This window comes from Ammodytes marinus (assembly GCF_949987685.1).
Source record: "Ammodytes marinus genome assembly, chromosome: 11".
Taxonomy (NCBI): Eukaryota; Metazoa; Chordata; class Actinopteri; order Uranoscopiformes; family Ammodytidae; genus Ammodytes; species Ammodytes marinus.
In genome coordinates, this window is record NC_137215.1 from 20,800,023 (window position 1) to 20,814,801 (window position 14,779).

At 42.5% G+C, this 14,779-nt stretch overlaps 1 protein-coding gene across 1 annotated transcript in view; it reads right to left on the reverse strand.

Moving 5' to 3' along the window:
- The window catches only part of LOC307257807 (striatin-like), a 32,663-nt gene that overhangs the window by 13,646 nt on the left and 4,238 nt on the right, over window positions 1-14,779 (reverse strand). The window contains exons 2-6 of the mRNA XM_080037146.1: window positions 6,626-6,729; window positions 4,294-4,367; window positions 2,126-2,204; window positions 668-838; window positions 14-149 (exon numbers count right to left, since the gene is read on the reverse strand). Coding sequence (XP_079893272.1) covers window positions 14-149; window positions 668-838; window positions 2,126-2,204; window positions 4,294-4,367; window positions 6,626-6,729 — 564 coding nt within the window. The remainder of the gene's footprint in view (window positions 1-13; window positions 150-667; window positions 839-2,125; window positions 2,205-4,293; window positions 4,368-6,625; window positions 6,730-14,779) is intronic.

Genomic DNA, 14,779 nt, shown 5'->3' on the forward strand with positions numbered 1-14,779 from the left:
CATTTTTACTTACCGTCCTGGATTCCACATGAGGTCTGTCCTTCCCGTCGCTATCCTCGTCCTCGTCTTCGTCACTGAACTCAGCTGCCGCATTCTCAATGAACTTGAAGGCCTCCAGCACGGCACTGCTGTCGGAGAGCTCCGCTTTCCTGTTGACGGACAATGACACACATATATTAACATACAGAAACAGTCAAGGTGTGTGTTAGGCTTTTTGCTTCCACTATCACTTCAGCATATTAGGCTACAGCATCAATTAAAAACAAATTATACCTTATCTTTGATTACTCAAGCCACAATTAGCATACTGGCCCTTTAAGGCAAATTAAACAATGTCCAACACTGAATGACAAAGAAGACTTTGGATGGTTAGTGTGATGCAAATCATATTAACCTTAATCTCACTTGGTCAAATCTGTATTTCAACCGGCTTTACAATTTCCCCCTCTTCTAGAAATGTTTTGATTCATAGAATTGCAGATGGATGATACTGGTTGATCCCATGTTTCTGCTTGCGAATATCTTTTTTTTAACAAGACATTCCAGACATTCCCAGCACAATCTGAAATGGTTCAAAACTGATACTGTAACGTCTTATACACATTGCAAATCGAGAGTTTTTTTTTTCTTTAACCCATCCTGCACAGTCTTACATGTAAGTACATACCCTCTGGTGCCCATGCCCTTTGTTGACGTGTCCGTCCCATTGACCAAAGGCTCAGTACTGGTCCTTTCACCTGTCCTTCCTCCTCCATCTCCGGCTAGTCCCAGCAGCGCTCGAACCCGCTGGGACTTCACATCTAAGATGGTGTCTGTGTAGCCCACCTCCTGCAGGTACCTGGAACAAGGTCAATGAACTGAAAACCGGTTGCATTTGCTCAAAGCCAACTTTACCATTATTATGAGTTAATCGTATACAAGGAATGCAAATGAGACTTTCAAATGTTATAAATTAACGTTTAAGTAGCTACGAGGAGCTTTCAGTTCAAGCTGATTCTTTGAACAAAAGCAGTAGTGCTTTCTTATGTGCGTGCATTTGTTAAGTTAGCGAGTGAAAAAGAGACAGCAGTTGCATAAGGTAATGTATTTATATGTGACTGTGTAAGAGTAATAATGGTGATGTGACAATGTTGAAGCAAAGTAAACTTTGATTTAGTACCATTCAGAAACACAGGATGTTCCGGTCTGCCTACCGTAAACCGGTCTGACTACCGTCTCATTTGCTCTTACAGGTCATTTATGATCATCAGAGTGAAAATTTGTTTAGATTTAGATTTGTTAAATATTTAAAATTTCCTCGTAGGAGGATTAATTTACTCTTCATCAATGAGTTAATTTGTTAAGTAAACCTAATTGTGATTAGGGATGAGGGAGAGCCTAGTACTTGTTACTGCCTAAAGTGTTGAGTCCTCTGGCAGTCATCTTGTTAAAAGTATGGGCCTCGTTGGGGCGACATGAGCTACTCATCATATATAACACCTCCTTCCCTGTAGGGACGCAGAAGGTGCTGGAGCAGTTTGAGCGAGCGACTGACTGAAAGGGAGGGGTGTCTTAGCAAATTATCGATCTGTCCCCTGACACACAGGCCAGAATAAATTGGCCGCTTCATCAGCCAGCATGTTGAGGCAGATGACGTGTGAGGCCGCCTGTTGGCGTCTGGGATAAAGGCCAGAGCCCGGGTTATTTACACAGACTGACTGACTGTAGAGTAGAATGAAGTGATAACCAAACTTTACTGAGCCTGCTGGGTACTCCAGAGAGAAGAAGAAAAAAACAACAACACCACCACCACCACCACCACCACCACCACCAAAAAGCTGGTAATGACAGCTGCTGCCCATGTGAGGGAGCTCTTCCCCACAGATGTATGTGTATTTCATATGAGCTGTTAGTCAGACACTAGTCACTGTACCATTGTAGTGAGTAATGTAATGGGGGGAAATCAACATTCTAGTGCCGCATTCGAAAATAATATTTTTTTCTTCCCAGCAATTAGGTCCGGAAAAAGTACGGTTGCTTATATTCCAACCAATACGGTATTTCAATAGGGTTAATCTTAGTGCAGTGATTTTGTTGTTCTGGCTTGGGGGCCTGCCACAGAAGGATTAAAGCCTGTAGCACTTACTGTCTGAGGAGCTGACGGCCTTGTTTCCAAGACAGCTGATTGTTGAGCGATCCGGAGGACTCGTTCTCGTTGGCCTCATCTGGAAGAGGAGAGGGAGGAGGAGAGCAGGACACAAATCAGAGCTTCACAAACAGCACAGCCGCCGACATTATTTCCACTCTGTAAACCCGACCAGAAAACATTCCTGCATCACAGCATCCTGGCAACGGCACACACATCCAGCGCTTAGTTGCTTTCAGTAAGTCAATATAGTGGATTAGAGTTGTTATATACAAGAGGGTATTGCCTCTGGTTACATTGTGCCAGCAAAAAAACACTTACACGTTTATTGTTAAAAACAAAACAAACAAAAAAACTTTCATGTTCATGAAAGAGCTGTTCCGTAGAGTATTATCAGTATTTAGGCTCCAAGCCAGTAGCTTCTTACTGTGGTTCATGGTTGGATTTGGACCAGAGTTATTTTTTGTTGATGTGTGCAACTTTAATAACTAGCCTCAATCCAGATATTTACATCCCAGTAGATATAAATTTCTGCTTATTCTAAATTGATTAAACAAAATAGCTAAAGATCATTCAGAAAAATTCAAAATGGCTGGTCCCCGGACAAAAACATGCATCTATGCCTGCAGCATCCCAAACAGCACACTCTTTATAACTGTCTATGGCAAAAGAAACCATGATGAGATTCAAAGCTCAATTTGATATTCATCAACGCCATGCAGACGTGTTAATAAGGTTTGGATGGTGTGTGCGTGTGTGTGTGTGTGAGAGTGAGTGAGTGAGTGAGTGAGTGAGTGAGTGAGTGAGTGAGTGAGTGAGTGAGTGAGTGAGTGAGTGAGTGAGTGAGTGAGTGAGTGAGTGAGTGAGTGAGTGAGTGAGTGAGTGAGTGAGTGAGTGAGTGAGTGAGTGAGTGAGTGAGTCAAGGGGTTGACTTGGCAGCGCAGACAGACGGAGCAGGGTGCCTCCAAAAGTGGGTCATGCCTAATTCGGGAGGGTGAGGAGCGGGCAGGTGCGCCACCATAGGAGTGGCACCTCCCTGGTCCTGGTCTCCCCAGTCTTCCATCCCCTCCGCCTAACACCTCTCCCCTTCACCTCCCCTCATTCATCAACACTTCAAGGAGCCTGTGTGCTTTGAACAGCCCTCATGAATAGAGATGAGCAGAGGTGAGGAAATGTGGCAATCTGACTCAACGACGGCAAAGGACTTGAACATGAGGGGCCGATTAAAACTGCAATAATAGAACAGGGCAAAGGGTATTGCACTGGTACGAGATTAATGGCGTGATAATGCACGGTTCTTTAATGAGGGGAGAACAAGATTTAAGTTAAAGTAGCTTCAGAGGGCGCCTCTTTCTCGCCATTTCAACACTGTGCTGAATATGATCTAATATCTATATTGTGCATTTCCTTTTGTTGTCCTTGGTGTTATTTAGCTATGTAGAGGATTTGCTTTTTTGAGATCAGATGTAGAGCATTGTGATTGAAACATCACTCTGTTGCTCAAACACCAAGACATCCATTAATTTGCTATGCTTTTTGCAACAACACAAAAAACATTTCATTGGTAGGTGGAGTAGTCATTCAATGGTACTACTGTTCAAATGACCAATATTTCTCTAGGTTCTTAGGGACTTCTTGCCCATTTTGTCTTAAACAGGACTTAGTTGTTTGTTTTATTGATCGTTGAAGAATAAGTTAGGAGCTTTCAAAATAAATAGTCCCTTCAAAATCTGTTGACAGCTCTCTGGATTATATAAAACAACAGGGACACAAATGGGTTCCAATGTTTTGAGCACCGCAAATTAATTCAATTGCCTTCAATTGTATTTGGATGCAAACAGAAGTATCCGAAAAGCATAACAATCTGCATGGCAGATGACAAGAGGCGAGTTGAAAGTTAAGTTGTTTTAGGTGAACCAAGCCTTTATTGCGAGTGTCTTTGTCGGAAGAAGTAACTTTTCTTTCTTATATTTGTTCAGTGACAGCAATGGCGCTTATTTCAACATGCAGCAGGAGGACACGGGGAAGAAAGCAAGGCAAACAAGATTCAACATGAACGCTGGCTTCACATGCGTACCCGTCCTGTCACTTGAGGTATGCGAACGCAACAATCACAGTGATTTAGTATGAAGAGGTGGAGATGGCCGTTTGAGCCGCCGTTGACTTACCAGAGTCGTAGCTCGGAGGCTTCACGTCACCTTGATTTAACTCTGTCCCATATTTTAACTTGTGGTACTTTGCTCTGGAAGTGAAGGGAGAGAGAGAGAGAGAGAGAGAAAAGGGAAGCAGATATATGAGCAAACAATGCTGATCAAAAGGGTCTGAAGCTATTTAAAAAACTCATTATGCATAAGCTTTTGATATATAAAACAGGGCTGCAACTAACAATCCAGTTCATATCAATTAATGGCTTTGGGCTATTACTTGTCAGAAACAAGTGAAAAATGCCCATCAGCTGACATATTCAAATTGCTTTTTTTGTCTGATCAAGTTAAGATTTTACATGTATCATTATAGAAGAAGAACACTAGAACATATTCCCATGTAATCAGCTGAAGCCAGTCAATGTTATGTCAAATCACATATATCATTTTCAAATTGATGTGTCAATGCAATCTCTCTCACTTGTCACACATGTAAACTGACATAAAATGGCAACCAACATGAAGAAAAAAGCAATTTGTGGCTTTAACCTGTCCCTTCCACTTCTTAGCACTGATATGGACGTGTATGCAAAGGTTCAATACAAGCACAGCACTCACAGCTCTTCTTCACACAGCTCCTCCCTCCCCCTGTGAGCCAAAGGAAGCAACCCCCATCCAAATCAAATTCATCTTAAATTGGTACATCCTACATCCGGAAAGCTTTTTCTGATATTGCTTTCAGTTAACCTTTGAGACATGTCCTGTTGCTTAGCAACGGGGGAAAGTGGTAGTAATCCTGGGTTAAGTGTCTCTCCTGAGGCAGAGCCTGCGCCGATCTCACTGGAGAAAAGTAGATAAATAGACACTATAAAAACAGCCAAAAGGATGATTCCAGGCTGAACAATGCCAATAATGACGCTCCTCACAGAGCAAGGCATGTATCTAACCTCAGAGCACTGACTTATTATGACACCTGTCAAACTCTGTTGTGTTAAAGCTGTCATAAGCCCAGACAATCGGCCAACACAAATGATGATACATTAGAATTGTCATCTACTGTCCGCCATAGAGTGCAGAGTTAAGTACTTCCTCTGTGGTATTTGTTGAGGGAGGAGACAGCGGCGTTCAATCACACATGCAAGGGAATGGTCAAAATGTGAGCTTCATCTAATCATTTGATTCATGTTAAGGGGATAATTCTGTTTTATTACAACTTAAAATCTGATGGGGCGAAAAACACAAGCTGTCAGACAGGTAAACAAGAAAATCACTTTGTTTTAAAAGTAGAACTGACAGGGGACACACCTGAAATGTTGACAATAATCCCCCTATACAAAGTAAAAACTCTGTCCACCCACAACTACAGTACGTATGAAGGGACAGAGCAGGACAGCTGGGGTAAAGATTTTACTGTGTTTACCTTCCGCCTCTGTTCCAAATAAATGTAGTGGGTGCTTGGTTACCATGGTGACGACTATGTTGTAAGCAGCTGGAATGATGGCAAAAACTACAACTTGTATTAAACTGTACCTGTCATCTAAATGAATGCTTTATGTATCTGACATAAACAAGTCCTATTTGTTCAGTTGTTGCTCCAGAGTCTGTTTGAATGACGTGCTCCATGGGCTTGATCCCACATTAACAGAGAGGCGTCCAAATCCAGCAATACATCTCTGTTCCAGGTGCAGCCATGCGTCAAGGAGGAAGGGACGTGCAAAATGTATCACCGCTATCACAGGGAGCTTTTTGTGTGACCGTGACGGTCCAGGCTGCATATGGTAATGAGAAAAATGTAATTCCTATGGTTAACTGGAGAAATATAAGTGTAGCGGGTGAACCCGTCTAGGGTGGAAAGAGTATTCCTCTGTCCTTCTTTTTTTCCATCCCTGTCCTTCTACTGAGGACAGTGTCAGAGTGACAGAGTCCTCACAAGCAAAATCTGACAGCAACACACGCTCCCATCCAGAGACATCACCCAAGCTGGACTCCAGGGGAATCTCTGTGGCGCTATGCTCCGTTTACCGCTCCTGCTGACGTGGGACTGATACGCACAGAATACAAACAAAGGATATTCTTATAAAGCGCCAGCAGCAACCACTTTTTCAAGCTTTCAAATGTGCAGAGAGCTGCACTCTGGAGTGTGCTAGCTCTGTGTAGGTGCAGGTTGATTTGTTGACCGGTAGGGAATCTCACACTGCCATGTTCTCCTTTTCCGTATTTCTCAGAGGCAGGAATTTATTTTTAGGAGCGTGCAAAACATGGAAACACTGCAGCTGTTGCTGCAGACTACTAGCGGAGGTATTTGTGTGTTTTGTGGGTGGGATGAAAGCAGCGGCAGGGCGGTAAAGGCACTCACCTCTCTTGCTTGAGCGCATACTCCAGCATTTTGATCCTCCTCACAAGGTCTTTCTTCAAGTTCTCCTGGCCTTTCCTTTCCCCCTGCAGGAAGGCGATTTGGGCCTGTGGACACACAAATAGGACTGTCAGGTTACATTTTAAAGTAGTAATATGAGATTTACAGTAGTCGTTTATATAAATAGTTGCAATCTTCCCGTTTTTTTTTCTCTGCATTCTTAGATGTGAGATCGCCAGCAACATAGATTTGACTTCAAAAGACAACCTTCATGGAGGCAACATCTGAGAGCAAATACTTCTGTCAAGACTAAAATAGGACGATGTCAAATCAATATGCGTGGCATTATGGGAAAGAAAAAGACATTCTGTGCCGTTCTATTTTAATCTAACCTACACTCCCACACACACCTCCCTCCCCATCTCCCCCTCCTCCCTCCTAGAATCTATTCCCTCTGCACACCACTGTCTCTCTTCAGTAACAGGCAGCAGCTGTTGACGCACTCAATCTGAGTCAGCACTACATTACATTGCTGGGTCCACACACACACACACGCACGCACACGCACGCACGCACGCGCGTGTGTACATTTCAATGAGAGTGGTAGAGCCCAGCTAAAAGTGAAGCATACAGAACACGAGCTGCAGCAGATAAATCAAACACGGGGAGCTGTGTAGTGTGTATGTCTTACAGCGGGATCAGACATTTCACGATTGCAATGGTCCCAGTATATTTTCAGCATACTCTACTCTGACACTGAGTCTATTTGAGCTGGGCTGGTTACTGTAGCTTTCAGCAGGACTACTTTATCTGGCTTGGTTATTATTAGGGGGGAGGGAATCTCTGGCCGCGTCATGATTCGATTCCATTTCCTCTCCCAGTCACGATTTGGATTCCAGAGGACGCTGGATTCGTGATTCAATAAAAAAAGAAAAGGTGGCGCTATACTTTGGCTCTTACTCCAGTGCACTGTGTGCCAAGACATTGTGTCCAGTACTTAGCCATCTCAGCCGCAAATGAAACATTACTGACAGTAGTGCTAACTGGTCTTTATGAGGGTCAATATCTGACTTCAGAAGAAAGAAAGGTGGGTTGGAGAAAGCAGCTTCCCTATTTAAGTTAGCAGTAGTAACTTTGAAGGTTTATAGGTAAGGAGGCTAAAACAATTATTGTGTGAATGGACTATTTCACCCAGCCATAATCAGTATTTTCTCCATTATGATTAGATTTAGGTTTATGTAGTGAAACCAACTCAATTACTTAGATGCTGAGGCATCAACATGGATAATGACAAGAAACTCTTGTGAAAGCTGTAACTGCACTCCAGATGGCATTGGCCTTCACTAACTGGAGCAGTTACTGTGTGGCTGTCGGCTCTCTGTCTCTGTCAGTTCCTTAAACTTTACATGCATTTTCTTTCTTTTTAAAATTTCACATTTCTCATGTATGATGTTTTGAATAAGATTCCGATTCAAAAATGTGATTCTGTTCTCAACTGCATCATAAACAAAAATGAAGTGACTGCATTATGGCTTTATGGCCAGTAATGCCATATAAGCTGTCGTTACCATTTCAGCACTTCATCAAAATGACACTCTGTTGTTAGAAAAAGAAGACATAATAATTGGAGGGGCAATGTTTAAAATCTTATTTTAGATAAAAGACAAATGACAAACAAATTCTGAAACGGGGGTAAACTACTGACGCAGAGGAGCAGCAGAAAGATGCTATTACAAATAAGGACGAGAGAAAGCACCATGAGGCTCATGAGCCAAAACTGCTCCTGTCTTGACTTCACAAAGTCAATTCCAGTTTCCTCTTGTGGGAATGATTCAAAGTCTCAAACCACACGTTAACCTCTCAAAAGGGAATGTGAATATTGACTCCATTCCCTGCGTTTCACTCTACATGCAGAGGATGCTGCGAGTTTGAGTGGGCTGGATCACAGTTTCACACGAAAAGCAAGTAGCGATGCTGCTGCTGCTGCCTGCAACAATGAGTCATGACAGCACTTCAAATCTGCCTCGTATTAACAACTCACATTTCTTACCATCCTCAGTTCTTCTACTCAGAGGAATGCGTAACATGCCCACAAGAGCTCCAGTGCATTCGGGAGTTTGACAGTGTAAGCAGCATAGAGTATGCACTGGTTTGCATGCTAGCAGTATGGCACACACAGTACTGTAGCCTTTACATCTACGCAGTGTCTGATTCCTTATTCCACTCTACCCTCCGCTGGATCTATACTAATGCATTCGGGATACCGTTAACAAACGCTAAGTATGCATTTGACTTTATGCGTCCTTGAGCCAGTATCATCATAAGGGCATTAAAACAGAAGGACAAAACTAGAAATGAAAGGTTCAAGAAAAAGCCTTATAAGCTCAGTGACAGAAACATAGATCGAACAGGAAGAACAAATAGAGAAAATGCCAGAGAAGCCCCATCATAGAAGAGTGAGTAAGCCATTCATTTGTGGTCTTGGTGGGGGAAAAAAATTGATTTTGTCCCGGTAGGTGGATTAAAAAGGAAATTTTCCACAATATGACAGGAGGAAATAAGTGGTGAAACTGGTGCCAACTGATGAAATCTTGCTTACGTTCAATAACACCTGGACCTTGATCAATTTGTGCTATCTTTGGAATACAGGAGGAAGGAGACACGTGCAGGGCAGGGGCACAAATAAGGCATTAGGAAAATATTGCATATGGAAAATGATCACTTATTTGTCTTGGGCCAGACTGTGCGGCTCCCAAAAATAAATCAGTCATTCTAAAATGGCCTCAAACCCAAATATCAGAGAGGAGCGCTCCTCCCCACCTCCCCCAGGGGCATTGAAACTGTATTACATGCAACTAGGCTGCAGCAGAACCTACACAAACCTCATTAGGCTAATTGCAGCTATTTCCAATTGAATGTCTCTGTATGTCCTGCTGAATATGGTCCACTATCGTTCTCTCTCTCTTTCTCTTTCTCTCTTGTTCGGATGTTCAGGCCTCTGGAAACCTGGTCTTAAATAGTAAATTTCAATATACGATGTCAAAGTTGGGTGTCTCAGTAAGCTTTTTGCAAAAATCTGATTGGCAATTTCATTGTTTTTATAGAATGTTAGAGCAGATAACTGCAGTGATTGGTTAAAAATACTTAATGCACCTTAACCAAAATACAGATTAAGTTTATTAAATATATATAATATTTTTACTCTTTTCAGATTCATACTATGCAAATGCAACTAACTCTTCAATTCACATAGTTAGAAGGATATTGTGGATTTGGGTTCACAGCGGGCTGAGCAGAAAAAGTGAAAAAAACAAAACAATAAATCACCAATGAAAAGAGCTAAAACATTTCCCCTTATTTCAACAATGAGAAATAAAGCACGGGCCACACATTTATTTCAACCCAACCTCAGGAATGTCACATCCGAGCCGATGGCAATGTGTAAGAAGAACGGCGCGACAGGGTTTTTTGTTTTATTATTCATTTGGACGCACTCAATGCATTCCAAAGCAGAGGTTGCCCACTGTTATTCATCACTTTCTTTTGTCCACACATGAAGCGCTGGCCCAGGGACTCTCCTGGCGTCCTGCGCTGCCAGAGATAGAGATAGAGAAGAGTGCAGTGCTCTGTGAATCCCTGGCTCCCCATCTCTCCCTCCATCAAACATTAACCTTGGGAGGAATGCAATGAGTCAACTCGGGCCATAAAGAGACACAGGAAGCATTTAATTCCCGGCCCTCACACTGCCTGCATTATTGGGCTGCTGGATAAGGGCTCCTTTAGTTTAGTCTGTCTGAGGGAAGAGACGACGTGTAGCGCGGGGGCATCCATCTAGAGCACAGGGCTTTTAAAAAAGGGAGGAAGAAGAGAAAACGAATAGCTTGTGTGGAGAAGATATACAACAGTTACTGGGGACACTCTGGTAGAAACTTGGTCACAAACTCATCGATTTGTGCTGTAGTCAATGTTAGTTTGGGGGCCAAATTTCTACTTTTAATTAAAATAGTACAACAAGGACAAATGGACCAACAGAAGCTTCCAGTCCAACTTAAACGGGGATGTCAGCGATTCTGGAGAACAAAAAAAAAAATCCCTTTTTGTCCAAATCAAGTGAATATATCCTCACCCTCTACTACCTGTGCGTACTGTATGCGCGCTCAAACAAAATCTGGTGTTAATACACAGTTTAGGCTCTCTAAACTGGTATGTCAACAAAGGATATGTAAACAGAGGGGGCTCACATTAGTAGCAAATATACCTGTTTAAAGAGCTGAGGCTGTGTGGGTGGGGCATGTTCGGGGAAAAAAAAGGGAAAAAATTTGTACTAATCGTGCTACAATTTCTTTGTTACGAACATTTAATAAAAAAACCTTTGAAAGAAAGAGCTGAGGCTGTGTGTATTAACACTGGATCGTTTTTCAGTGCACTGCATTCACACATACGTACAGCCAGGTAGCGGGTTGTGAAGAGATATTTACTGATTTTGACAAAAGTGATCTATTTTGACAACAATTGTTCTCCAGAATCGCTAACTCCACCTTTAATCACAATTGCTGACACAACACTGCAACACTGGGAAGAAACACTGCAAAAAGAAACTGCACAGAGAAAAAGATATTGCAAAATATATAGTTTGGCTCTATTCAATAATGGGTAACAATTAAAAATAGATATTACTTCAATGTCTGTGTCTAGTTTGGTTTGACTTCTGTAGGCCTATATTTTGAGTCATTGCACTAACACGATAATAACACAGTTAATTTGCAGATTATTTGACCACAAGCTGTTGGCAGTGGATTACACTGGCAACAGGAGCGAGAGGGGAACAATTCCACCAAATACTAGAAGTCTAAGTAGACTATTTATAATTACAGAAGACTGAGATTTGTGAATTCCAGACATGTTTTCCTCCCAGACTCGTCCTGCGTCATCGCCAAAGACGTGTACAGCACAATGAGGCCATTTAAACTTAGACAGAGTCAACACTGTGAGAAACCCCAGCAGTGCAACTGAGCAGCGAGACTGAGCTCACTCCATTTGTAAAGAAAAGTTCAGTGGATACTCGTACGACCTCGGGACTTTACTTACAAACAAAATGGTCACGCATGCTTTGGCCAGAGGGCCCTGAAGGAGGCGAAGGGGGCTGCTGTAAATCCCACATTTACAATGCAAACAAACTTTTTATTTCAGCCAACACCGGGTTTACTCTCGCAGTTACCGCAAACCAATGAGCATCGTGATAGCCGACCTGATGACTAGCCAAGTACATTCCACACATGCCATTACACTCGAAGCAAGGGGGGTGAGGGGGGGGGGGGGGGGAAGACAGCACAACAACTGAAGCAAGACTGGGGTAGCTGGGGGCTACTGTAACATGGCTGCAGCAGTGTATTTGCTATGTGTTTAAAGTCAACATCACCTCTTCATGGCTAAAATAACTCACTTTGAGTTGGGCCCCTATGATCAACTTGCCAAAAAATCTAAAATGTTCATTCATAACTGCTAAAAGATTATATATACACTCCAAATATATACAGTATTTAAAAAAATAATAATCATAATATTTTGTTAATTTATTTAAAATAATTAAGTCTGATGGAATTCGAGCTCTACTGTAACTAGCAGTAGTGTCCGTGCTTGTTATAGGCTGAATGAGACTCAACAAAACAAATGTATTGAACTGTCAAATCAATCCCACTTCTGGTTTAGGTCTGTAACATTTCACAACTGACATTTCTAGAAACTTGAATAAAATGCTGTTTTTCTCAGAGTAAAGAGCATTATTCCACAGGGAGCTGGTCCACCGGGGATTTAATAAAGACTTCCTCTCGGTAAAAGAGCCAAGCTGCTACTTTTTACTGTACAATGAATACCCATAAAACAAAACAAACAAAAATCCTTATACTGCCAGATATTTCTCACAGTCATAACATTTGTTCACAAGATTCATTTTACACTTGGCCGTCACGCGGCTCACGTCAAGTTCACACTGCAGTGCTACTTTATACAGGGAGGAGTGCAAACAAAGGAAGTGTGCTGGGCTCCTTGAGGACAGGGGTGCTGCGTCCCATGTTGCTGCATTAAAATGACATAAGGCTCCTGGCGCGCACATGCCGGCCCTCACATACGGTGTGCAGGCAAAGTGCTACATTTTCAACATCAGCATTTTCTCTGACAAATAGGTTGTGTGATTGTTAGGTGTGGTCCAGGCCTGAACCATGTTGAAGACAACAATTACAGCTGACTTCACAGAGTCAAGAGGGAAAAAGAAGATGCGCTTCAGAGTGAAGACAATTTGAAATAGGAGAAGATCATTTCAACAAAGGCTGTGGTGTGATCTAAAAAGCCTTGGGATTGAAGCTCTGACTATCTTAGCGGCTTAATTTGATCGTCTCCAGTATCGGAAACAAAGTGTACGAACCTAATAAAAGGTTGGAGCTGAGCTGGAGATGTTGTTCTTCACAATTGGACACTCCTCTGCCAACAGGGAGCCCCAATCCTTAACATTGTTATACAATGAAAAACAATGTGCCAAATAAAATCAACTTACAACCAATACCATATTACTGTAGGCTACATTCAATAGTACGACTCCAACTTGTATTTTTCCAAATGAAAAACAAGGTAGTAAGTACTAGTTAGGATAATATGTACATGTTAATGATATAAAAACAATAAACATTTAGTAATTATCCACAATCATATCCACAGAGCTAAGGTGCACATCATAAAAATGTAATCTACATGATATCTATATGTGGATAGATGTGTACTATAAATGGTACAGTATGACATAAAATAGTGCTCACTGCAATGCTGTGCCACTACACAGTGGGAAAAAAAGAATATCATAATTTTCACCATTTGATCTGGTGAGAACACCAATTTACAACTCTGACAGACTGGCGACCTCAGATTGGCTGTTAAAGCCGGGGAGGCCGGTGGCAACTTTGTTGCACAAGCAGGCAGCTGTCCCGCACACCCACGTAGACACATGAAGGCTGTAAGTGTGAATGGAGGAAGGAGAAGGGAATTAACGGGCCGACAAGGCAGCTCTACAGCACAGAGAAAGGCTGTGGTGTGTATGTGTGTGTTTGTGTGTCTGTCCAACAGGGACAGTAGAGCAAAGCTCAGAGGAGCAGGCTTTAGTTAATAAACAAGGCTCCCTGCAGGCTCTCTCGCAGGAAAAACACAAACACGTTTATAACAGCCAACTATGAATATTTGATATGAACCGCAATGACTTGTGTTTGTGGTGCTTCTGGTAAATATTAACGCAGTCGGTCTTAAACCTTTTAGACGATGGAGATGTTTTAGTGGTCTACAGCCTGGTTACATGAGAAAGGATGTGAGCAGTAGCAGTATTAGCTTCTATGTGGAGCATTTGTAAAGCCCACAGTTCTTATGTGAATATCTGAGAGCAACTTAAGTGAGAAAACGCTGCATATATTCTTGGTGAGAAAGCATGAACACAGTTTTTCTTTTCCCCGCTCTGAAGCGCACACAGAGAGGGCACGACACAAAAATAACTGCAGCTTGGGGGTGGACGACGGAGTAGCGACTTGAGGAATGACGGTGACACCCATTGCTGAATGCCACGATACATGCATGTGCAGAGGCATGGTAGGTTGAGTCCTGCTGATTGCCGCACCGTTGAGCTAAATATGCCCCAGGCTTTTCCATTAGTAAAAGTAAACATGAGATCATCACGGTAATAAGTCATCTTACTGATGACGGCTAATTCTAGGCTGCTCCAGGGTTAGCTGCGATCTTCTCCGACATGGAGACAGCCAGGTAATCGAATAACACAATGGTCCTACTTTTGTTCAAATGCTTTTCCTTTAGAATTTCAAGGGTCTCTACTATCCAGGGAACATAAAGTGGGTCCACGTCTCAGTGTGCACCCACACAGAGCCACCTTACACTCCAAGTCACCTTCAACCTTCTCCTGGTGTCAAATTATGGCTGCTGACAAGATACTTCTGGCAAGGAGATACCCAGTGGAGCAGGGGTTTCCCCATAACTGGAGGGGCTAATAGAGCACAGTGGAGCACTGCCGTAACTCCACTCAACCTCATTCCTGGAAAAGATCTGTGCTGATCATTACGGCATGGTGATCTCAATCAATTCAATATCGCAATACGAGTAAGAATATCT